Consider the following 27,878-nt stretch of genomic DNA (forward strand, 5'->3'; position numbering starts at 1 on the left):
TACCTTTGGGTAAAAAGTTCATAATTTTAACATCTCTTTGAGATACGTTTTTCTGTTCAGGTCTTAGCGGAGACTGCCTGAAAGAACAGCTGCGTAAAATCGCGAATTACTTATCGAAAATTAACTATTTACGAATCTTCTGAATTCTTGAATTGTAAAAGATTTTTTAATAGCATTACAGTAGACTGCAAAAAAAACAAGGAACCACGTGAATCATGAACGACAATTTACTAGCAAGCGATATATATTTATCGATAGATATTCTCTCAGATATTTAATAGGAAGTTGACCTGCAATTTCCATCTCAAATGTGGATCCAATATTATTCCGAAATATTTAGTCCGGCCCGATTTTTGGATAAGTATGAATATAATGAGATAGTTTAGCATTATAAAGAATGCCAAAAATTTTGATTCAAAATTAATTATTAACATGTGTTGACCATGTGTTGAATTTGAGTTATTAACGTTTCGATCGTAATTTCGATCTTTTTCAAAATATTCTTATTTTGTATAGGTGACATATATAACAATTGATGACATTTGACGTTGCGTTAATATATTCAAAACAAACATAATTTGTCAATATTTTATACAGATTGGAATGGCATGCAAAGCAGGTACGGATGTTTTTTAAATATTGGATAATTTAATTTTATATTGGCTTGTTTGTCCTATATATACACTGTCGCAATTAGAGCATGGAATTTCATGTACTATATTACTTCTGGATTTTTTGCTTTGAGTTTAGTAAAGAGATATGTTTTTTGTAAATTATAACTTTTGTGTCCTATTTGAATTTTGTGTTCTTTGAAAATGGTTTGGAGTTTTTCTGATAATCCAGGTATATGTGGTAGTATAAAAATTTTTTGAAAAAAAAAAAAACAATCGAATGTGGATTTTTCTGACAAACTAACCAAAACTAGCGATTCTTTTTAAAGTAAGCCCAAATCGCCAACGTTTAAATTTCAGATCCAAGTTCACCAAATTGTACAAACTTTTCCAAGAGATTTTCTGTTTGACAGTAAATTCTGTTGCAACCAAAATCATCTGCTCTGCTCTAAATTTTGAGAAGTGTTCTGCCCAATATGTATTTATGTTTTTCCAAAACAATGATTGCATAAATATTAAAGAAGAAAATTTTCAAATAAATAAACAATTATACGAAAGAACAGTACTTAACTTATAGTATTCCACCTCTAAATCTCAATTTACCAGCTTATAATTCTGCTTCCTGGTAAATTTTCGTATTTGTCAGTTCGAGGCGGTTCCGTACACCAAGGAATAAGTATTGATCCCTTGCCTAATATGGATTTCAAATATAATTCTATCAGAGGGACCCTTTAGAAAAAAATTCCCGGAAACATTATGAGCAAACAAATTTTTTATCTACACATCACATTATATTTAAAATGTTTCCACGATTCCTGCGGTCCCACGGCAGGAATCACCGACATCGCATCCGATCAAACAAAAACAAAACACCCCGTATAGGCAGGAACGGCGCTCGCGGTACCCGGCCGTTATATAGATATGAAAATTTGAAATTGCGACTCACATATCGCGCCGGGGGCGGGTTGCTCTGACACGGGGGGCGGCGTCAAATAATTTATTTAACCGCCATTATCGCGATACGGTTGTTTATATACAGTTTCGACGATTTTATTAGGTTCCCGTTCGTTGATTTATTAGCGGCACTTGAGTTAAAAAGATTATGTCTGGCTGCGCAGATGCGATAAATTTTCGCGACAGAGGGCGCCGCGGAAGATCGGCCAGGGGCGGCGCGCCCGACTTTCTTCTCCGCCCACGATTAGAAAGGGCAATATAGGAAACAAGATTGCTTTCGAAAAATCGGGGCATGTTCGTCTCAAATAGCACGAATCAGATTTTTATTTTAAAAAGAAGGCGCTTCGCGGATTCTTGTCCTAGAGGGACGCTCAGGATCATTATGTAACTTTCGCAAAATCGATGTAATTTTAGTCTGAATACGCCCTGTATAAGGTTTCCTACACATCTCGTCAAACTTCAAAGTTATGTCAAACTTCGGCCAATATTGAAATTTGTACTGGTAATTGCAATTTAAAATTACATTTTTTCAATTATCTCGTGTCCCCTGTATTATAGACGAAACCTTGAACTATCTCTCAACACAGTTTACGATACTCTTCATATCAAATTATCACATCTTTAAAAGTTTTTCATTTATCACCAATAATTCACGCACAAAAGCGGATCTATTAGAATTTTTTGCCCACAAACGACGTACCCTGTATATAATACCAACAATGTTCGAAATACAGGCTATAGCCCTGGATCTCCTTAGTATCCTGGTATTCGAATTTTTCCAATGGAGTAAATGGTTTTCAAAAAACTATTTGTTTTCGGAAACCATGCAGTAAGCGGTACGAGTAAATGACGTCATCGCGTCTTGATTGAGGGCGAGAAATGGTGAGATTCAGTTGGATTTATTCAAATATCTCGAACAGCGTATGTGATAGATGAAAACCGTAAATACAAAAATTGTAGCCCTTGATATGGCATAAAACATACTCTGTGTACGGAATAGCTATTTTTTGTACGAATTTTGAATTACGGTTAATAATTTACTCTCTAAAAAAACAAATTTCCGGGTCTTTTGCATTTTTGTATTACCTACCACGTACTACGGTTGTAAACTTTTTCCGATCGGATGAATGGCTTTGGAAGAAAAGACGTTTTTCTGGATGCCCAAATATCCAACCAACCAAGCGTTATTTTATTGCTCCCAATTTAAAGAGTCTAAATGCGGGTCCAGACTTCTGCTTCTCTCCCATGTCTGGAGTCGGTAGCTGCAAATTTGGGGCAATTATTATGTTTTTTAATATTGCAAGGAATATCGCGAGCACCCTGTACAGTACTTAAAAACCTCAAATATAAACGTTTTAGCTATTTATATGGGCTATACCGCCATGTAAAAGAAACTAACATCTAAAACACAGATTTGAAATTACTGCCAATTTTCAATAATAGGGGGACCCATTTTTCAGGTTTTTTTTTGAATTTTCAGCGAACTCTGTATATTTTTCAAAAATTGTAAAGAATAGAAGTTTATGGAGTCGTATTCTCTGCGTCTTGTAAACGGTCTTTGTTGTTAACCATTGGACACGCGATTTTTAATTTTTTTTTTTTTTTTTAATTTTTAAAATACTTTTTTCTGTCACGGGAAAAAACTGCATATATGTGCCCAATATGAAGTCACTTATTGTGTTTCATAGCAATGTTCAAAAAAGAGTCGAAAATCGAGAAAAAAAGATGGGTGGCGGAGTCGGATCGAGGCCATTTCTTACAAACAAATAAATTTTTTTTTTCTTCGCTGATCATTTCTGTTCCAATAGTGATCCCATAGGTCCTACCGTTACCGAGAAATTTTTATACTAGCGTAGATACTTTCGAAAAATTTGAATTTTCGAAATTAACAATAACGATAAGAGTTAATAATCAATTAATTAAGTGTTCTAACCGAAACCCTTAATCACTAATAATAACAGATTCTCTCCATAACAAACCTTAAAGTTTCATTTGACATTTTTAATATACTTGGAAAGCGGAATCACAATCCTAATCAGAATCAGCAATTTTCCACTTCCAGTTGCGCAAAAAAAAATTGAACACTTTGTTTATTGGTAACAAAATTAAATCTACGAAAATTGTAAATAATAGTAGTTTGCCTATTCTGTTCAACCAATGCATGATTCTCTCATTTGAGATTAACGAAGAAAAGGGGCATGTTTAACAAAATCTTTGGTGCTCTTTTTCCATTAAGATTCAGAAATTTTTTACTATCTTTCTTTGATTATTTTCTTATCAAAAAACTTATATGTTGTCTAAGACTTTAAAAGACAGAGCAATATCACACTTCACGCTCGACTCCCAACAACAAAAACCAAAAACTTCCATTGTGAAGTTCAAACAGTTTCCTCCCCAGGTCTTGGACTGGCGCCTAAGAAAATTTGTGTTACCATCAATTTTAAAAGTAATCTTACAGAAGGTTGGTCTTGCTTGATGATTTTCTTGCTGGTTGTCTAATATTTTGAGAGACAGAGCAATACTATAAATTTTTCCAAATTTCCTTTCGCACTTGCTTGTTAACAACAAAAGCCGAAAATATTCTATTATGAACCATCAAAAAATTATACAGGGTGGAGGAAAATTTCATATTTGCATTACTTGCGCTCTTTTATAGACTTTTTTGGAATACCCATATAATAAGCTCATTTCTTAGTGGCAATAAAAACTATGGATGGAGGATTTGTGATTGTAACGCCAAAATATTCTGTTGTTTGATTTTATTTTTTTACAGTAGAAGATAGGCCACAAAAATTAGTCAAACTTTATTAACAAAACAAATTAGTGCACTTATTAAGTAAGTAAGATAATTATTAACAATACTATTCCTCTTCGGAATCAGATGATTCACTTTTTGCCAATGATGAAGTATCGTCCTTAAGCAGATGCAAAGCTTCAGAAAAAAAATATGTTTATTTTTCTTGGGTAAACTGCTTAATCCAGATATAATTGAATCAGAAAAAATTAGGAGTCTATTTAAGAGATCTTTCGGTTCTCAATTTCTAAATTTAAGTTGAATATTTTTCTTTCTCCGTTGTACACTGTCCTTTTCCTCTTGCCATCTAGCCTGCCATTTTATGATATCCAGTCTGTAACCCACATGTAAAAAGCGGAGAGTCGATAATCCATAATTAAGAGCGTTTTGTATATTGTTCATTATTTTAGGTGTTGCATTACAGATGTTACAGGCTTGGCTTGAAGATGTCTCTGTCATAACTCTACACATCTTCCCGTCAGTCATGGTCATTTTCATTTGGTGTTTGATGGATGAAAGTTGGCAATTGTGATTCACCTCTGTAGGTTTTAGTTCATCGATTTCTTTTTTTACAGAGGTTGCTTCTTGTAATGTGAAAGCAGTCATTTCTTTCTGAAAACAAAACTGAAATGGTCTACAATATCTAGTTGACGATAGTTTAGGGTTCTGCCAATAAATTATTTTTTCAGTAGGATCGATTTTTGTTCGCAAAGGTACAAGTGCAGTTAGAAAAATATTTGAATCAGAAGCATTTTCAGTTTCAATAAACTACTTGCATTCACTGTGACCTGCGCCACCGGTACACCTCCATTTAGTGATTAAAATTAATTCAAGAGGTCCAGATGTATTTTTGAGAGCTTCTGGTTGAGATAAAATAATTCGGAAAACAGTATGGTCCAAAAGCTCTTGTATCTTAATTTTTGCAGATAATTTGGTCACCAAAATGTTATCAGGAGATGGACAACAGCATAATTTTACCTGCAATTTTTTTTTGTATGAAGGATAAATATCAAAGTTTCTTTCTTTTCCTTGTCTTCTGATGGTTAAATAGTCGCTTTTTGATAACTTTGTCTCAATTCTCAAGCTACGAGCTTCTTCACTTGTGTATGAGAAAATTTTCTGATATTAGGTTAGCTGTTAATTAAAAAGAAATAGTTTATTTAAGCAAAACAATTATCCTTTGCAGTAGATAGGTTTCGAACCTACGCTGCGATAGAGAATCTGATTTCTATTCAGACGCCTTAACGGACAGGCCAAGACTAAATTTGTTTCAAAATCGAACTTTCCTTGAACTGAGGTGGTTTTTACTTGATGAAAATCCATTTAACAAAATAAATAATTAGTAAAAGATCATATTTTCACGAAATTATATATTTTCACATGACAATTGTTTCGACAACATCTTATCAAATGTTATTGACTTTGTATATTTCAATTGCTTTTTATTTTTGAGGCTCTAGTAAGAGAGGTTTCGAGACTCTCTTTAAGCAGTTTGACTTCATCTCTTTTTTCGTCTTTTTTTAAACTTAGCTCTGTCGCCCCAATTAACTGATTTTGATCGCAACTTGTTGCTAATTGCTTTTTTTTCTTCTAGTTCTTTCACTACTCGCGGAAAATGACTTTTCGGGTCTTTTCAGCGAGTTTGTTGGCGTTTGTATGTTATCCATTTGCGGAAATAGAAAAACAGTACCAAAACTAACCATATAGTGTTTTGTTTTAAAAACCTACTCTTCGTACGATTACTTTTTTTCCTCCTTTATGGTAACTGGCCGCAAATTTTTCTTTTTGTAGACTTTTCAAACTTATTTAAGATCTCGCGGCATACTTGCAGATTTTTATCTTTATGATTACCGTTTTTATCAATTCAGAAATTAAACACATCTACTCTTTTAAGATTCATGTTTTCACTTGCTCTGGATTACTATGTTACACAAAATGCAGTTCGCAAATGAAAAATGTAAGATTTTCTTTAATAATTTTTCTTATTAAGCTATCTATTTCCAGTCTCATGAACAGCTTTAATCCCGTTTTTTTTTTTATTTTATTGTTATATTTCCTTTTGTAGACTATTCAAACTTGGGGCTTTTGATGTTCAATATTTAAGATCTCGAGGCATACTTGCAGATTTTTATCTTTATGATTACCGTTTTTATCAATCCAGAAATGAAACACATCTACTCTTTTAAGATTCATGTTTTCACTTGCTCTGGATTACTCTGTAACAAAAGAATTCAGCTAGCAAACGAAAAATGTAAGATTTTCTTTATTAATTTATATTATTAACCTATCTATTTCTAGTCTCATGAACAGCTTTAATTCCGATTTTATTCAAACAAAAGTTTTGCAGTTATGTAAAAAAAAAATATTTTTATTATTTTTTCTGTTTAAATACAACTTACATTTAAAAAATTGATAATTTTTCCTGGAGACGAATCGGGGCAAAAGTTTTTGAAATATTTTTTTCTACAGACACTACTGTATCTAGAACTGAATCAACTGGAAAAATGGAAAATGACGCAAATCAATTAAACCATACCAAATTAACTTTTAACAAAAAAAAAAGTTTTTAAATTTTACTTACCTTTCTCTGACTAATCCGTATAGTACACAAACTGTAGGTACTACAAAAAAATTCAAAATTAGATGAAATATTCGCTTAAAAATACAATTTTTTTCAAGTTTCAAACATCTTGACATCAAATTTCTGACTGACAGCATGCAGCGCAACCTTTGATTAGGCATTTATTTTTCTAGGCCTGCTAGATGTTTGCTTTTGAAAAATGCTTTCTGGGAGGATATTATAAATAGTTTATTTTAACTCAGTTATGACCAAAATTATGATTCGAGATTCCATTGTACACCATGGCGTTTCACTCTAGTGAAATAGTCAATCAAAAGTCCCTACCGATCAGCTTTTACTTCGGCTTTCCCATCGCGCGCGCATATAAGATACGATCGGAATAAATCGGAACTCACAAGCGTATCGATGGCAACATTTATTGTTGTTTAATGCCTCCGAACTGATTAAACTCTCTCGCACGCCGGTATCCCTTGATATAAATTCTTGGCGATTTTCTTCACTCATAATTCACTGACTCGTGTTATAACGTCCCGCTCTGATATCATAATTTCATTCATGGTTGGGGCTTACCGCCGGGCGGTAATTGCCTGGGTAATTGGACTTTTAATTTATATCGGGTCGTTCCGTAATTGAGTAAATACTGGCGGTAACTCGTCGCGTTTAAGGCCGATTAATCTAACCAAAGTTAGAAAGATCGGTCTGATGGAATGAGCTGGAACAAAGGAAGAGAGCTCATCTCTTATCCTTTTCGTTACATCACATGGTGATAATTTTAATTTCGTTATAACACCAATGAATATCGGATATCTGAGAGAATGGTAGAAATTAAGAAAAACTTTTTTTTTTGTCCATATTTATGATTGTAATTTCCTGCTGATGCCCGTTTCATTTGCTTTTAATTTTTTTCCAATCACGCATTAAACAATACTTTATAGCTGCATCAATTTTACACAATTTTGTGTAAGTAAAAGTTGAAAAACTTTTCTAACATCATTTGAGATAAGAAATTCGCCAACGGGATATTGCCTAATTTGCAATCTTTTCATCAAAAAAAGCACTTTTCTGGAAATTTCTTCTACCAAAGGGAAGGAATAAATGTAACTTCAGAGACCTCAAAATATTGGTTGACTAAGCAGGAAAATTATTTTTAACTTTTCCTATTAGATACTGCTTTAATGATTTGACATGTAATTACGGTCATTTAAGTCAATATTTTTAGATGCCCCCTAGAGTTAACTAACTTAAATGTAGGCTAAGGAAGATTTTTGTTTGTTATCATATTAAAGTCTTCTCCAAGTCCACTCTAGCTGATACTTAAATTTAGTTGACCCGTTTCGGCTACTTGCCTAATTCAAAATTGCATTAAAAATGTCTAAGAAAACGGCTATAGGTTTGTTAGTATCCTATTAATAGTATACAGCTGGCAATTTTTAGAGGATGATCTATTATTGAAACTATTCTCTCTAAACTCTTTTACATTTATTAACACGTTTACTAGACTTCGGGCCTCATATTATCGAGTCCCGCAAAATGTGATCAGTGCAACTCATATTATCTAAACTAGATGATAGTTTGGGCGCAAAGGAATTCAGAAAAAAGACAACAATACTAATAATAATTCAGCTTTTTCGGTACACACCCTTTTAGAAAGTGATTTTAGTATAGCTATTATTCACCTAATTTTATACACCCTGTATTTATGCTCAAAAAATAACTAATTAAGGCTTATAACAGGTAAAAAAGGAAAGGCCTATGCTCATATATATCGTACTACGAAAGGAGGTAATATAACCAAAGAGAAAAAACTTATACGAAAATAACTGATATATACAGCAATGCTCAGCATGAATACGAAATGTAATAACAGGCAATGCCTATGAGCAAATTTATTCTTAAGGTTTGCAGGAACTGACGATTAGATAATGAAATGCATAAAGCTTAAGGACAGCACAGAAATTATATTTGAATTTGCATGATTCTTCTGATGAAAAAGTGTCTTTTTCTGTATTTTTCATTTGGAGTTTTATCAGTTTATGATTTTTCTAGTGCTGTTTCACCTAAACATATGTTTTTCTCACGTTTGTTATGTTTACGTTTTAATTGCAAGATTTCCAACCAACCAAATGCAACTCCGTCTTACATAGGTTCTATGTTCACTGTGTTAAAGTCCCGCTTATTCAAAAATTTCTATAGCAAAGGAAAGTAAAATATGAATACTCAGGTTTAGATATCCCTTTTAAATATGCTGAAAGATTTATGACCATGGACCATGGACCGTCTAAAATCCAAAGCAAATGTAATAATGTGATTTTAACCAGTTTTTCCAGGTTTCAACTAGTTTAAATTTAGCTTGGAGAAACCTCAATTGACAGCCTAGACCTACGATATTCTTGGCTTCGAATATGCAAAAATTACATTGGCCCAAACCCAGCGCACGCACTCCCGTGTCGCTACAAGGCGAAGCTTACAATTGTAACAGCATGACACTGAATATTCGATATTGGGAAATAAACGATGATCAATGTAGGGGCGGGCCGCGACGTCAGTTTCTTTGATCATTCCCAACTGATAGGCCGTCTTAAACATACACCATTCCACCCAGTTACAATATTTCAATTTACGTCCGGACTATCTAGATCGTGTTGTGCGAATCTTCGTGACTCTAAAGGCCTCTTTACACGACCGGTTTCTCAGCGGTTTGCCATTGTGTGATTTTCAGTATTTTCAGCATTAACACAGCTTACGAAGTAATTAATATTAACTAAGAATAGAAATACCGTGCTTTGTTTTAAGCAGAAGAGGTCGCGGGACAATATGTCTTTCTCGCAAACATACAATTTTTGAATATTTTTTATGACCCAGCGACATTTCAAGCTACTGCTTAACCAAATTGCTATTTTCACATTCTTTCATTATGGCAAGATCAATATTGTAAAACATTTTTTTCATTTTGTTCCTACTCCCACAACAACCGCTTCGTATGTTCGCCCGTTGCCAACTTTCAAGATCAGTATTAGTGGTATATTATTTTATACTTGACATTTTCATTTGGAGGTATTCTTAGAGGCTTCCTCGTTCCAAAGATTATTCCTAGGAACAACCTCGTTAAGAAATTAGCAATATGGAGTATATCCAGGCTGCCGAATAATCACCGACTGCTCGATTCGGCTCAAGTTCAAGACCCCAGGAACATCTCCGCCAAAGGCCCTCCGAAGAACTGAGTGTGACTGTGGGTAAATACGTTCACTTGGTTGTCTGCATTCCTAATGGCGTCGCGAGCAGTACAGCTCACACAATTTCTCGTTGTTACTGGTCCTATATCTTGGTCTGTAATCCTGGAATAATGGACCACATAAACTTTAACGTGCAAATGTGCTTTTGTCTTACGTTGGAATTATTATCATACTTTTTGCCTAACGTGGAAATTTAGACTTTTAATACCTCAGCTTCTCCTGCTGTTTCTGACTGTGGTATGTCATTGGACTTTTAACAGATCTTGTGGACGATTATCCTTCCATCTCTTAGTGCTTGTGCTCATTGGACAGTACAGTACACAGAGCAGTACGTCTACAGTAACAACATATTTTCACAGACGAAGCATATCATCATCTTAAAGAAGATCCTACGTCATCTATGAAACGCAAGCTTAAATCTCTTATTAAGGCTTCTTCTCTATCAGACTCATTGAAAAAAATCTGTCACCCCTCATGACTCTAAAATTCCTCGTCTCCACAAACCAGGATTACCCCTTCAACCTATTATCAGCACCATTGGTTCCCTATATTCTCTAGCAAAATATCTAGCTTTCTTATTAAAATCCTTTACAGGCAAAAAACTGATAGTTTCGTGCTTAATCCCTTTCACTTCATTGAAGGATTAAAAAGCATTACATTAGATACACAAGATATTCTAGTTAGTTTCGACGTAGAATCCCTCTTTACCAAAGTTCCTATTCCTGAAACTCTCAACATCATTTCAGATATATCAAAATCCGAAAATCTGGAACCAAACCTTAAGTGAAAAATGATTGTCTCGAATATATTTTTCTTATACCGGTCAAATTTTTCAATAAACGTCGGGAGCAGCTATGGATTCTCCACAATCACCAGTTATTTGGCCTTATGGTCAAGAATAGCTAGTATATTTTCTTAGACATTTAAACTCCAGACATCCTAACATACGTTTTACCATTGAGTTGGAAATTAATAATAAACTCCTATTCTTAGATATTCTTATCACTAGAAAATCAACCTATCATTGGGTCATTGTATTTACAGGAAACCTACGCACACAGACCGATACCTTAATCCATGGTCACATCACTATCCTGCCCAAAAATCATCGGTTATCAACTTTCTTGTTTACAGAACCTTAAATCTATCTCATGCCGAGTCACTGAACCCTGAATTAAAACACCTTACCCATGCCCATCTTTCTAATAATTTCCAGATTTAAGATTTTAAACGTTACATCACAAAATACACTTCACCAAAACCTTCCAATAGCAATTAGGTAGAAAGCAATTCTACACTTGCCACTGTAGTCCTTCCTTACATTCACAACAATACTAACCACATATCAAAATTTCCCAAGAAATATAACGTCAAAACTAGATTTACCACTTGTCCAAAAATCTCTCAACATCTTCGATCCGTCTCAAAGACCAAATTGCATTTGAGATGCCAGGAGTTTACAGCAGCCCTGAAGATTCAACCCGAAATGCGTCTTAAGATATAGATGTCAAAAGAACATGGCTTCAAACGTGCCTTCAAATAAACAACTGGAAGCCCTATAAATTCTGTCCAGTGCAGAAATTAGAGCAACGGGATTACATCAGATTAGATTTTTGCAACAATCTTGTGGAGAGACACACTTCAGAAAATGTATTTGCTAATATTATTTGGACAGTTGGGTCCATATTTCCAACCTCAGCTATAATTTTTAGTCGGAAAAATACGCCTTACTGGAGAAACAAGAATAATCAAAACATATGGAAGTTACTAGATCAGGTAGAACTGCTGTCAAAGTATGGTGCGCCATTTGGAGGTTCAGAATAACCGGTCAAAGTATTTTTTGATCAGAATGAGATAGTTCATGCCGAGTCACTGAACCATGAATTTAAACACCTTCGCTATGCTCATCTTTCTAATAATTTCTAGATGAAAGATATTAAGAGTTACATCACAAAATACACTTGCCACTGTAGTCGTTCCTTACATTCACAATATTACTGACTACATATCAAAATTTCTAAAGAAATATAACGTCAAAACAAGATTTAGCACTTGTCCAAAAATCTCTCAACATCTTCGATCCGCCTCAAAGACAAAATTGCATTTGAGATGCCAGGAGTTTACAGCATTCCATATATATGCGACGGAGAGACCGACCATAAATATCAACTAGGCTTAAAGAACATGACTAAGACAAAGACTAAGACAAATAAACTCATCAGCAGTTGCCGAACACAACCACGAACCCGGACATAAAATTTTATTCAATAAATCTAAAATTCTTGCATGTAATAATAAAATCTATAAACAACCCAACAATCTTAACCGCGTCTCAGGTCACTAAAATGGGAATCAGTCATCCGAGACGGTGTTTATACACCTCATTTAGCTCCGCCCCCTTCAAACAATATATAAGCAGGTACAGTGTTAAATGCTAGCCAATTTTAGTCAAGCTCTGAAGAAGTCAACATTGGTCAAACGTTAGCAAGTTCGACTCAGCAAAAATCGATGCAAGAGGAATCCAGAAGTTGTGTAAAAGTAGTACAGTAGCCTGTGGAAGTTTCTTAGAAAAATCTTCTTCTTCTTTGGAAAAAAAAACAAATCTCCTAGATATTTCTGTGATATAGATTGCTGACTTGCACTCTGAAGCTGACGCGTTATACAAAATTTCACCAAATAAGCAGCACCCGTAGCAGAATCGGTACCGCACGTCTGTCGACCCGGCTGAGGAAAAGTATCCGGCCCGCTGGTCGACCGGACTTGGCGTCTAGCGAAAACACCCACAAATCGCATTACACCAATTCGAAGGGGGTCCAGATCGACGCCGCGATATCTCGGGGTTATGTCCCCGCAAAACATAAATCACAATTCGAGATATGCCCCGTCTCAAAGTAGGAAGAAGAAGAAGAAGGCACGGAGGTAGGAGAACGCGAGGTTTTGTGGGAATGGCGAAATTGAATTCTCTCGTTAGTGATTTAGATGAGCTCCACGGAACGAAGTTAAGCCATAAATCAAAGCGGCGTGAGTTCGCGCCATACTAACAATATAATAATTAATACCGGCCCACGAGAGGGCATTAGTATCGAAAAATAAACATTAGATGATCCGTAATTATATAGAGGTAGTACGCGGCGTTATCCGATCAACTTGCTCGCATATTACATACGAGAGCGGCACGTATGGTGAGCCTCACGAACGCACCGAGATCATAAATTCCCAATAACCAATATTATCATGGTCGTGTAATTGTAGTACCTCGCGTGGAACAGTTAGACATCAGTCAACGGCCTGCGAAGCTCCAAATTTCTCTTAGTTGGTTAACGTTAACTGACAAATAAACTTTTAATATATCGACGTCTCTTGCATTAAATTTTGTAGCCGACGAAAATGTGTTATTATTATTCTCTCGCAGAATTATAAACAATCCACAACAACAAAATAGCAAACACATTTATTTTATTGCCCGTTTCGACCTGTATTTAACATAAATTATAATGGTTAGAATGAGTTTTTGGTCAGACGTGAATTGTTTCTCAAATGCTCATGTGTAGGGTGGGCCGTTTATCTTGGAAATGGAGCCAAAATTTAAATACAAAAGTTAATTGAGGTATTACAAACCTTCAATTTATTTTAAATTGGTATATACAGGATGTTTAGTTTTTTGTGGGATAATGTCAACTTTCTTATTTTAAATAGAACACCTAGTATATTACTTCATTTCTTACTTCTATACAAAATTCTAGACATATTTTGTGTATAATGTTCTATACCTCATTGTAACCATTTTTGAGATTTTTAATTTTTTATGCGTTTGCAAGACGTAAAATATCTGTCAATTTCTTCAAGTTTTGTTGTAGAAAAAGGGCTCGAATAACGGTTTTCATAAGAAATTTCGATACATATTAACAGAGGGTATGCGAAAAATAAGATTAAAAAACCGCCATTTAGCATTAAAAATTATGGCAAGTTCAGTTAGTGTGAGGCGGCTATGACGGCGTTTAAAGTGCTAGACCGGTACCTCCTTGGAATCGTGCTTTGTTGTTGATTACTGTCATAATTCAAATATTTTTTGACACATTACTGATATTCGATTGCTTACGTATCATGTTTACTACAGGGGAAAAGATTAATGTGTTAGAAAGTTACATATTGAATAATAAAAACCGGACTCTGGCTCTTAGAGATTATATAACAAAATGTCCATTAAGAAGGCGCCCAGAAATAGAGACCTTCAACAGGATTTACCAACACTTTAGAATATGTGGAACGCAGAAAGAAAGGAAAAATAGACGTAGAAGTTAGAGAGACACATTTCAGAAAATATCTTTGCTAATATTATTTGCTCAGATGAGTCCATATTTCCAACCTCAGCTAAAATTTGTAGTCGGAAAAATACGCCTTACTGGAGCAACAAGAATAAACAAAACATATGGAAATTATTAGATCAGGTAGAACTTCTGTCAAAATATGGTGCACCATTTGGAGGTTCGGAATAACCGGTCAAAGTATTTTTTGATCAGAATTTATATTCTCAAGGTTATTTAGAGCTAGAGCATTCCTTTGTTGAAAACGAAGTGCCTGAAAGGGAACATCAAAATTTAATCTGGCAGCAGGATGACTCTCCTTATCACAGAAGTAAAGAAATTAGCACCTATTTAAATGCACACTATAGAGAATGGATTGGGGAGAATGGTAGTTACGCATGGCCTCCAAGAAGCCCCGACTTAACACCCCTAGATTTTTTCTATGATGCACACTTAAAGATTTAGTTTACAAACCTTTAACTGGCGAAATTGGCAGATTTTTTTACGTCTTGCAAGCGCATAAATAATTAAAAATCTCAAAAACGGTTAGAATGAGGTATTATGTACATTATACACAAAATATGTCTAGAATTTTGTATAGAAGTAAAAAATGAATTAATATACTAGGTGTTCTATTTAAAATAAGAAAGTTGACATTATCCCACAAAAATTAAACATCCTGTATATACCAAATTAAAATAAATTGAAGGTTTGTAATACCTCAATTAACTTTTGTATTTAACTATTGGCTCCATCTCCTATGGTTTCTGAGATAAGATAGTGTCTCAAAATAAACGGCCCACCTTATACCTTTTCCCCCCACATATATACAGAGAGTGGTAAATCCAAAACGTTCCGCAAATAAGTTTTAACGCATAAGCCATATTTAAATCTTGTACTCCCTAAGCGAGGATGTCAAAGAAAATTTATAAAAATAAATAGACTTGCACGTAGTATCAAATTGATTTAAAACAATTATTAGCCATGATAATTGCAAACTAAAAATAAGGAAATTGACGAGGCTAGAAAATGAGGTCGTGTACAAATATTTCAGTCAATAATCCAAACAGGCTATTTGTCTGCGTAACATGAATTTAAATAAGAAAGAAAAAATTGGTACAGTACAGTAGAGAGCAGTAAGCTGGAGAAATCTTTCCGAACATGAAATTTTTTAATGTCGATTCAATACAGAAACTCCTAGTCCTCTACAAATATAGATAGGGATAAATATTGGTTCGTGAAAATAGTGAAGCAATTTATCAACTGATACAAAAATCTTCTTTTTGTGGATGTACTGATGAAAAAGTTTAACTTGAAAATGATTCCATATACGAAGGGGTACCCATAAAAAAAGGAATTAAATTGCCGCGCGCAGAGCTTGTATAGTACACCTTTCTGCCGCTAGGTTGTCGTGAGACCGTTAATCAAGCTTTTTATCTGGAAGTTTTAAGAAGATTGCGCAACAGTATTCGACAAAAAAGACCCGATTTGTGGCGGACAGGGGACTGGTTCTTTCACCACGATAACGCACCTGCACACACAGCCATTTCTGTTAAGCAGTTTTTGGCTAAAAATGGCATGGTTCCTCTGCCCCATGCACCTTACTCGCCTGATCTCGCTCCGTGTGACTTCTTCTTATTTGCACGTATGAAAAGGGACATGAAAGGACAGCGATTTGACAACATTGAAGAGGTCAAGAAAAAAACGAGGGATGAGCTGTCGGCTATAGCCAAAGATGAATATAAAAAATGTTTCGAACAGTGGAAGCACCTCTGGGACAAATGTATTGGTTGTTTTTGGGTAGCCCCTCGTAGATCAAACTTTGAATAACATTAAAAGCAACGACTTTTTGAAAAAACTGGTTAATAATTTGGAATGTGAACAACTGCAGCTCGGTGTAAAACCTAGAGGCAGGCACCATTTGTTCGCATTAGTTCGGCATTGTTATTTGAACAAAAGAATTTGATCTGCAAATACCAATTTCCCAAGAAAGAAAATGTGGTCCGTAAAGATTTGATTTCGAAAAAGTTTTAATGAATAAATACTTAAAACCAAAACTAATATCACAACGATTATAACAAAATGAACATTTTTAGGGAGAGGATAGTAATCCAAACAATTATAGCCCTTTCTATCTAAACTTATTGAAATATGTTTTAATAGAAGGATAGTATAGTTCCTGGAAAATTGTAATCTCTCAAACTCCTAGTTTGGATTTAGGAAATTTCTGGGTATTTATCTGGACAACCGGTTGCCCTGGAAGAATCGAATAAATGAAAGATATTACAGTCCTCAATGTATCTCGAACTGCCTACATTGGTCTCTTTCAGTAACACACATATGGACTCCTATTTTGGGGGAGCTCTGCTGATTGGGAGCAAGTACTTAAAATGTAAAAAAAACGCATTAAGGATTATCGGTACACGCAAACCCTGGGATGGCTGTAGAGAATATAGGACTCTGGCGTTGCAGGTTCTGTTTGTCTATCAGTGTCTAATTTTTATTAGGTCGAGAAGGTCGGGCTACCTAACTGTCAAAGGTAGGCATATCTCAGTTATCCCTTACCCATAAAAGCTATATATTTGTAGCTATAAAACTGTTTCATTTACTCCTGCCCCCCTAAGAGACCTGGAGATCTCACCACACACAGTGGACGCGTCTGTTGCTGGATTGGCGAGGGCCGTTTAAAAATTTTAATAATTATGTCTCTATTGTAAACCTTATCTATTGGGTTAGTTAAATTTTTATCTATTTGACGATGCTGAACGTTATGTCGTGTGGAATAGCAAATGAAGCATATTATTAAATTGTTATTATTATTATGGAACTCGGAAGTACCAACAATATGTTTTCGATGAAACACCGGGGATAATTGATACATCTAGCGTACTCATTAACTATTCACTGCTCGCGCGATCTGTAAAAAAAGGTGCGACAAACAATGACCTGAACTTATTTTGATAGGCGCACTCGAAAAAAAAATCGAACAATAAAATCAATAATTCCATTGTCATTTGTCAACAATCTCGATAAACAATTCTGAAAAGATCGGTCGATTTCAATATGGCCAGCGACCACGAATGTTGCGGAATTTAAATAAACCTCGTTTAATGGATTAAGTATGCAGAACGCACTGTAGACTGCTACAGTAACCTTGTACCATTTCAGGTTACAAATGGGCGCAAATTTATTGCGCCGATCAGCTAATGGAATTCGTTTAATTGGTAAATATGTATACGGGCGGGTTTCAAACTTCTTCTTTGGTGGCATTTGAAAATGTTCCATTGTTAGGCAAACGATTACTTGGTGATTTATAACCAACAAGATTTTCGTTCTAATCTCCTTTTCCTATATATAATCAATATTCACCGACATAAGCTTTTGTGTGTGAAGAAAGTTCCTGGACTTTACTAAATGAGCCAGGAAGTTTTGATTACATAAGATAGCGACTATTTCTGAACAGATATTTCTTGTGCAAATCATATTTGCATGTCTTATAGCCATTTAGTATCTTCAGTTTGAACATTTTCTATTTTTAAAGAAACAACCTGTAGATACTGACCTGCAAATTACTAGGTAGAGGTGTTAGGCCAACATTTGCAATTTATTGAACCATATTGTTAATTTCTAAGGTGCGGTTTACGGTATATATTTAAAATTTTATGATTTATTTTTAAAAATAATTTTTGAAGAATATCTATTTTATTATATTTGTATTTTAGCATTTTAATTGCTATTTACTATTAAATCGATTGTCCCAGAGAAAAAAGGATATATTTATATCAGAATCGAGTTCATAGAACTTACAATTGACTGAGGCGATCAAAATATTATGAGATTTTCCTCACCTTTTTTTTTTTAAGGTGTATTTATTTAGAATCATTCTTGTTAGAAGTTGCAGTTGCCGTTGCAATAATAACTGAAAATGAACCAGGCAAATCATAAATATCAATTACGAAATTTCCACCTGAAAATGAAGACTTAAAAAATTATAATACGGCGGTGAAAAATTCTTCTTCGCCGCCTTTACCATGTATATCGTGTTAAATAAAAGAGGACGGCATCACGCACGCATTCTCGAAATGGCTCACCCGCATGATTACGAAGAAGGATAAGTGTTGATGGATAGTCTCTCACCAGGTGGCAACACTGCGGACGCTTTGCACCCTCGGGCTCGCACGTTAATCCATCATCTTCACACCGATCGGTTTGTGTTTATATTATGTATATCGCGCATTTCTGTGAAAATAGTAATGCACTTGGCTCTTGCGGTGTGTTGTTAGAAGCAAACTATCATTACTTCGCGAGTATGGGAAGAAGAGAAAATACTTAATACCTACCAAATCTACAAAAGAAATTCATTTTGCTAATAAATCTATTTTCGGCCATCACTTTGAGTTTTACTTAAGATATGCTTCCTTTTTGCAAAAATTCTGGATTCCTCCTGCGTCGGTTTTTGCTGAGCCGAACTTGCTGACGTTTCGCCAATCAGTCAAACTCTGAAGAAGACAACAGGATGATTGGCGAAACGTCAGCAAGTTCGACTCAGCAAAAACCAACGCAGGAGGAATCCAGAAGTTTTGTAAAAAGTATTACAGTAGCCTGTGGAAGTTTCTTTGCTTCTTTGCTAAGCTTCATAAGAATATTCCTTTATTATGCTAGATCTATACCAAATACCGAATATTAAATTGACAAAATTCAATAACTTCCATAAACCATGAAGGTAGCTTTTAGTTTATTTTTTAATTTTAATTTATTTTTTATTTATTAAATTATTATACCGTGTGACACAATAAAGTTGGAACACTCTATAACTTTTCAAATTTGGAAGGGTTAATTAATATTGGCTGAATGTCCAATTTTTTGAAAATATGTAGTCAACTTTGAAATTTGAAATGGCACAAGCTATTTTTTTTGCATTTTTGGATTCAGGGGATCAGTCTACGAAGGCAGGACGATTTTTCTCTTTTTTTTTATAATTTTTGAAAATTTACCGGGCCACCTGATAATGTGAAACATTGTAAATGAAACTTTTCTTTACTTGTCTAATGGAAAATAGCATTTAATGTAATGAACTATTCATTTCTTAGGATAACCTAGATTTTTCAAATAGCACCCTAGTGGGAACAAAGATTTTTTTAAAACCGGCATTTTTTTGCAACATTTTCACACCAAAACTCTCGTTAAAAAAATTGCTCACAGGATGGAAAAAGCCAGATAAGTAAATACATTTTTATGAAAACAAAGTATTACTTAGGTGGCTTTGCTTCTATTCATCATCAAGTCGGCATGGTTCAAAATTCGGATAGTTTGTACATTTTTATCTGATTATCGATTTTGTCATTTACGAACGAATAATCAATTTACAAATGGAGAAAAAGTTGATATGTTTCTGATATACAGGTAATGCAAAAAAAAACTCTGGACAGCCCCCTGCATTGTATGCAGCCGACTATCTGGAACGTGGCTTTCCTGCACATTCTTTCTTTAGAAAGCTGGAATTGTAAATGAGAAATCCACAAAATCATTGATATTATAATTTTTATAAGTGATGAAAAGCAAATCAATGTTGTGGGATACGTCAACGTAAATCTATCTGCGCCGCTAAGAGAATTGGCATTAGAATTAGACATCTCAAGAGAATCAATGAGGAGAATTTTAAAAAAACGCGGCTATCATTCTTTTAGGTATAATTTTCATCAACATCTTTATGAAGTTGACTTAGGCTTACTTAGAAGACTTCGATATTGTAATTGGCTGTTAAATAAACATACAACTTAATTTACAACATACAAACTTAATTTTGTTCACTGATGAATCACGATTCTCAAATAATGTTATGTTTAGCCGACAGAACAACACATACTAGCGTTTAAATAATCAAAGAATTATTCGTTCCAGACAGTTTCAAGAACGGTTCAGAATCAATGTTTGGGCAGCAGTCAAATTATTGCACTTGCTTTTTTTTCCATAGTGCCTTAACTGGAAGAAATGAAATTGAAGACTTGTTAGATGATCTCAACACAAGGTCCAGTCAATTGGCCCCACGGTCACCGGACTTGACATCCTTAGATTTTTTTTGTTTGGGGGTACGTGAAAGACCATATTTATGTAAACCCAGTGTTCGACTTACAAGAATACAAGAATTACAGTGGACAATATCGGCTGCATTTGATAGTATAACTCCAGAAATGTTAGGAAGGGTTACAGCGTGTGTAATATGTATGTAATATCTATCGCACTTATTTAATTCATAATAATCCATAATAAATGAATGTGATGTTTTGTGTCAATGTAAAACTTGTCTCACAGTAACACACGTTGATATACCATTTTGAAATCGATTCTACCGACATTGTTGGGGTTTTATTTTTTAACGGATTTTCAAAATATTGTGTGTAAAAAAAGATTCTATTCTCTTGTGCCTCTGAGTTTCCGGTAATAAGTGATTTTAGCTTATGACGTACGTATACATACAATAGCTACGTTAGTTTTTGACTGTATCTCCGTATTCCAAAAGCATATGAACTTTTTACCATAATAAAAAACTTTCAACAAAAAATTCCCTTTTATTTTTTAAAAAATACTAATCTGTTTTTTTCTTTCCACTGCATGAGCTTATAGAGAGTTTCGTCTGCATTTTAAATCTCATCGACTTGAGAATTAATAATGAATAGAAGCAAAGCTACCTAAGTAATATTTTGTTCTTAAAAAATGTATTTACTTATCTGGTTTTTTTATTGCTGTGAGCTCATTTTTTTAAGGATTTTAAAGATTTGGATGTTAAAGTGTTGCAAAAAAAGTGCCGGTTTTAAAAAGTTCTTGTTTCCACTACGGTGTCATTTTAAACAACTAGGTTATCCTAAAAAGTTCGCTGCATTAAATGCAATTTGCCATTAGACAAATAAAAAAAGTTTCAATTACAATTTTTCCCATGTTCATGTAAATAGTATTTAGGATGGCCTCCTAGACTCCTCCTACACAAAATTTTCACAAATAAAAAAAAAATAAAAAAAAAGAGAAAAACCGTCCTACCCCGCTTAGAATGATTGTTATTAAAATTCGAAAGTTGACAACATATTGTCAAAAAATTGGACATTCAGCCTACATTAATCCTTCCAAATTTTCAATCGCTATCTCAAGCAGTTTAAAAGTTATAGAATGTTCCCACTTTCTTGTGTCACCCGGTATATTATTAAATATTATTTATTTATTTATTAAAACCGCTTAACCATCATAGGTGATCAGTAAAATGTTCGTTAACATGTTTTTTTTTTTAAATTAAATGAAAAGCAAACTTGTAATATTATTTAATATAAAAAAACACTTTTTGTAGAAGTTTTTAACACCCCTTTTTTTCAACAATGACACATTATTATTGTGTAAGCTTTGTTTACATATAGGAATTTGTAAATTAAAATTTACTTCTTATTTATTACTTATTATTGGACGTTTTGCTTAGTAAATAGTAGTAGTAAATATCTTGTCACTCGATTTGGCAGCTTTTATTTTATCCAAAACCTTCTATATATTAGAACTATTACTATATTTGCGTATATCCTTCTAATAATTTAAATAAGAAAATATCTTATTACTATTAGCTAAAATTTTTTGTGCAATCAGCAATAGCGAACATTTTCAAGGAACTACGAACAAATTAATGAAAGATATATCTCAACAAATCTTGTGTTAAAATTTGTTAGGCACAACCTTCAAAATGCAAAAAGAAACTGTAATTACAATAAAATCAAAATGCAACACTAATATAGAGTAAAAAATAACTCAGCTACATTGTTCCCTATATGTTTGGGTATCTTCTTGTTAAACTGAACCCATTTAAAACTTCTTTAAAACTACTGGGGCTTTTGTTGAACACTTTTGCGGCCTTCTATGGTAGAAAGTTTAGGTATCCCAAAAAGGTCGAAATGGTAAGAAGAAATGCGATCTGCTGTAATTGACCATTTACACGAGTTCTAAACGTTTTTAAATCTCCTTTTATCAACCTGAAGAAGGGCAGGGAAAAAATCTATCTAACAGCCCGAGCAAAGGGCGGTCTTATATATACAGGGGTCTCACATTTGATAGAACTTTAGATGTTTCGGAAAAACGAGATGTATTAATTTGTTGAAAATTTAGTGACGTAGGTTTTTGAAAGCATTGGAAAATATCGACAGCTTTGTTTTTTTTTAATGAAACATCCTGTATATCGTTCCATTTTCTCGAAGCTGTTACTTTATGATAATTTCTGTAAAATATTCATTTTCTAATTTAAATCCTTATTCCTTGATTTGTTGAACAGTTGGAAAGCTAAAATATTGACCACAATTTGCCAGAATCCCGCGTAGTTGCCAGTACATTAACAACTTCTTATCAACTTATTATCAAATGCTTTGACAGAAAATTAAAATCAACCTCTTAAAATTCATATATCATGTTCCTATATCTAAGTGGAATCTAATTATTTGACAATTTGTAAGAACAAGGCAGCCACGAAATGTCATGATTTTCAAAAAATCAACCGAACGTTGAGATGTATTTCAATTAAAGGCAATGGGAGTCCGGAATGGAATGGATCAAATATTACAACAGTAAACTAACCACATAAGACTTAGTTGGATAGTTTTAAATAATAAATAATATTTCAAAAGTGTCATCAATAAAGTTTATCGACTTATATTTTTTTCATGAGAATATATTTTAGATTATTTGAAATTGCAAAAATTTTCGGGTACCCTTATACCGTTAAAAATTCGGTACTGCCATGATTCCTCGAACCGCCACCAATAACGATCACGGCAAAACAGCAAATGACAAGCGAATATCGCACAACGACGTCCATTGTCGACTTTAACCGTCGCTGTGTTGCATTCGCATTCCGCGGGCCCAACCACTTTGTTGTGGGTAAATTAACTGAGGCAAATCAGATTAAAACGCGACGTGTGGGGCACCACGGCCGGTGCGTCTCGCGGATTTTGCACCGCGCGACTTTTTCCCCATTTGGAGGAACCGAAATTAATATTGCCGCGCTGATCCTAGGCGCTTTCGTAATGGCCGCTCGTCGACGATCGAAATTGGTCCGGTAATATGATCGATTTCGGTCGCATGGCGATCGGAAATGGTCCGATATTAACGTCGATTTGTTTGAGTTATTACGGGCAGCGTACCGATACCACCCAGTAGCTCACGACGATGGTCTACTGCCTTATATGGCATACAATAAGTCCTGTATTTCTGTTGTTTACGTTGTTTTCCTTTTGTTCTGATTTCTAGACGCGAAGACGTTCGTCTGAAGGCGGAGGTATTTGAGTCGATTTTGATTTTACCGGGTATTTACATGCTCTAAGTGACTTTTCCTGTAGCCACAACTCCAGATTAAATAATAATAATAATAATAATAATAATAATAATTTACCTGACACGAAAGCACATTGACACGAATGTGCAAATGACAGATGGCGACCAGAGGCGAGGTCAGGTATCCCGGTGTTTACCTGGATACGAGGCTGACGTTCTGGTCGCACATCAGGCGCGCCGTAGACAAGGCAGCTTTATGGCAAACACGAGAGGACCAAAACAGAAGACGCGACAACTACTGATGACAGTAACCCACTCGATTCTCCTGTACGGAGCCGAGATATGGGGAGGCGCGATGGAAGTAAAGAAATACCGACAGGCCATGCTGTCGGTGCAAAGACGAGGGGCTCTTCGTATCGCGTGCGCGTACCGAACAGTCCCCGAATCGGCGGTGTTAGTTATCGCCGGTGTGATTCCCATAGACCTCTTAGCTCTTGAGAGAAAGAGTGTCTACGAGCGTATTATGGAACTGGGCAGGGCAAGGGCGTCCAAAGAACCACGCAACGTGACGATGGACGACTGGCAGACTTGATAAACTAACGGCACGGACTCCACTTGGACGAGGAGACTAATCAGAGACGTGCGACGGTGGAAGGAGAGGGACGGGGGTGAGGTGAATTTTTACCTCACTCAGTTCCTCTCCGGACATGGATACTTGCGGTATTACCTCTGCCGCATGGGTAAGGTAACGAGCCCATGCTGTAAGTACTGCGGAAAAGCTGACAACGTGGAGCATACAGGCAAAGACTCGAGACGTTAACTGTACCGATTACGCTAGACAACGTGATTGACCTGATGACGTCGACAACGGAAAATTCGGAAAACTCGCAGACGGCTGCCTAGAAGACTAACGAGACAACACGTGACGTGTTGACTAATACTGCACGGAGAAATACAGGAACGACAGATACGAACGCCACGTGGCACAGACACGCCCCTTAGCTGGAAGTAATGTGAACAACAGTTCCCAGCTAGGTGGTGAAGACGAAGGGTTTGCTGTGTTTAGCCGGTAAGAATCCGGCACTCCCAACGGGTGCGCATCCCCGTCGGGGTCTTCCCATTATGTGGGACAGTCAGCACGCTAGAGCTGGTGTTTGGCTGATGTAAGATTCCCAGCGTTATCCCTCGGAAAAAAAATAATAGTGGTAATAATAATAATAATAACTTAACCTCAGAAAACTCCGCTACGCCAGTCCCAAGCCTGGGGCCTTGCCACACAAGGGGCAAGGAAGGAGGAGGGATCGAGGAGTAACACCTCGCTAAAAAACCTAGGTTCAGCTGGCCCCGGCTGATAGCACCTTGTAAGGGACCCTTGTCCAGGGTTACGGATGAAGACCACACCGGCGGTGAAGGCGAAGAAGAAAGCTTCGATTCGGCGGAATCGGCGTAAGTGGCAACCTAGGCTTCTAGGGGTAAATTCAAAGCACCGAATGACTGCCGGTATAAGCAGTCCCCCCCTGTCGGTCAACAGCTTCGGGTGGAAGAACTGAGAGGAGTCGGGGCACTCTCTTGTCCCAGAAATGAGAAATCGTTTCAAAGGCGGAAGAACCAGCAGATGGTCAACGGCAGGGGAATGCAGAAGGCAACGGGAAACCACTGCATTAAAGATCTCTCTAGATATTCCCAGGATATTCATCCGATAAACTCTTATCATGTTGGAAGCTCAAACACAAATGGCCTCCAGTCCCGGGCAGACCTTAAATGGTCAGGAGGTGTGAAGAATCCCCCGGTTCCAACTGGATAAGATAACGAAAATAGCGACCTGGAATGTTAGAACATTATTTGCAGCTGGAAGGCCCGATAATTTGATTCAAGAAATGGACAGAATGAAAATAGAGATCCTTGGAGTATGTGAGGTCCGATGGCCTGGAAGTGGAATGGTCAAATCAGGAGGAAAAGTCTTCTACTACTCTGGTGACAATGCTAATCGTAATCAACACGGTGTTGGTATCTTGATGAACGAGAATCTGCAGAAATCTATGAAGTGCTTTGTCCCAATCTCCGAGACAGTGGCTCTCGTCCAGATACTTGGCAAGCTTCTAAACATCAATATTATCCAGGTTTACGCTCCGACAGCAGACAAACCTGAACAAGAAGTCGAAGACTTCTATAAACAAATAGATACGGCCTTGAAACTCACAAGGACTAATGAAATAAATATAATTCTTGGAGATTTTGAAGCCAAAGTTGGCAGGGGCAGGACGGGGTCAGTGGTTGGCGACTGGGGTTTGGGTGAGAGAAACAACAGGGGCGAAGGGCTGGTTCAGTACTGCGAGGAAAACAATCTTATGATCGCAAACACATGGTTCAAACTCCCGGCAAGACGACTATACACCTGCAAATCCCCACAAGACAATAATTATCACGTTGTTCGAAATCAAATAGACTACATCATAATTAACAGAAGGTTTCGAAATTACATCACCAAAATTTCTACAATGCCGGGTGTCGATATCGCATCAGACCACAGCCCGGTGTGCGCCAACATTGTTCTACGTCTAGCCAAACCTAAGGAAGACATTCGACCTACAAAAATTAAAAGTTGAAAAAACAAGACTATCATATGAGGACCATCTTAATAAAGAACTAGAAAACGTTGTCAACACCAACGACACTGACAGGTACTGGCTCGATCTCAAGCGAGCCTTTACAACCACAAACGAAAAGTTTCTCTTGAAAGAAAAAACAACAAGTAAAAACAAGTGGATGACCGAAGATATCCTAAAACTGATGGAGGAACGAAGGCAATGTAAAACCCAGAACGATTACAACAGATATGGAGCTCTGCAAAGACGAATACGAAATGAGATCAGAGCGGCAAAAGAGAAATGGCTACATGAAAGATGCCTAGAGGCCGAAGGCCTTTGCAGGCTTGGGGATAGTTTTCACCTTCATAAAAAAGTAAAAGAAATAGCGGGGTTATACAACAACAGACCGCTTAGCCTCATTAAAAACCAACACAATGAAATAGTGACAGAACCTGAGGAATTGCTGCAGGTATGGAAAGAATACACAATTCGTCTTTTCAACGACGATAGACCAGATAATCCCCCAATAGAGATATCTACTCTCTCAGGACCGAGCATACTGAGGAGCGAAGTCACACATGCCATCAAGCTGATGAAAAATAACAAAGCTCCGGGCCCCGACGATATGTTCTCAGACACGCTTCATTTAGTCAGCGAACAAAACTTGGAAAAGATCGTGACACTTTTTAATAACATCTATGATTCCGGACACTTCCCAGCGGATTGGCTCCGCTCTACGTTCGTTGCAATGCCAAAGGTGAACAGCGCAACATCATGTAAGGATTATCGTCTCATTAGTTTAATGAGCCATTTTCTAAAACTTTTTCTCCGAATACTTCACACAAGGCTCTATCGGAAATGTGAGGAAGTGAGTGGGGCTAGTCAGTTCGGATTCAAGAGCGGGTTTGGAACTAGAGAAGCCATATTCAGTCTTCAGACGTTGGTCCAAAATTGCCAGGATCAAAGAAAGGATGTCTTTATGTGCTTCATCGATTACGAGAAAGCGTTCGACAACGTTAAACACGACCTTCTGATGACATACCTTGGAGAACTGGGACTAGATGGAAAAGATATAAGGTTGATCGGTAATCTGTACTGGCACCAGAGAGCGGAGGTTCGAGTGAGCAACGCTGGAACAACCGAAGATTTCGAAATCAAAAAGGGCGTTCGTCAAGGATGCATCCTGTCCCCCATGCTATTCAACCTATACGTAGAAAAGGCATTCTCCGAGTCCATCTCGGGTAGTCCTCTTGGTATCAAGATAAACGGAATCGCCATCAACAATATCCTGTACGCAGACGACACCGTGATATTGGCAGACAATGCACAGGATCTCCAGAGTCTGCTAACGCAGGTCAATGAAGAAAGCACAATATTAGGCTTAAAAATTAACATCAGAAAAACCAAGGTTATGATCGTTAGTAGGAGCGATATTCCTAATGCGCGAATACATATCAATGAAGAAAACATCGAACAGGTCACACAATTTAAATACCTGGGATGCATGATCAATAAAGGA

At 36.1% G+C, this 27,878-nt stretch overlaps 1 protein-coding gene across 1 annotated transcript; it reads left to right on the forward strand.

The window, feature by feature from the left end:
• Positions 1-23,922: 23,922 nt before the first annotated feature.
• LOC132706933 (uncharacterized) lies at positions 23,923-24,363 on the forward strand. Its single transcript, XM_060678531.1, has one exon. It carries the CDS (start codon positions 23,923-23,925, stop codon positions 24,361-24,363), a length of 441 nt encoding a protein of 146 aa, XP_060534514.1.
• The last annotated feature ends 3,515 nt before the right edge of the window (positions 24,364-27,878 follow it).

The sequence above is a fragment of the Cylas formicarius genome, unplaced genomic scaffold, assembly GCF_029955315.1.
Source record: "Cylas formicarius isolate icCylForm1 unplaced genomic scaffold, icCylForm1.1 PGA_scaffold_9__14_contigs__length_23061073, whole genome shotgun sequence".
Taxonomy (NCBI): Eukaryota; Metazoa; Arthropoda; class Insecta; order Coleoptera; family Brentidae; genus Cylas; species Cylas formicarius.

Excerpts from the sequence above, each read along its gene's own strand:
- LOC132706933 (XM_060678531.1), top strand. The coding sequence starts at position 23,923 with ATGACAGATGGCGACCAGAGGCGAGGTCAGGTATCCCGGTGTTTACCT.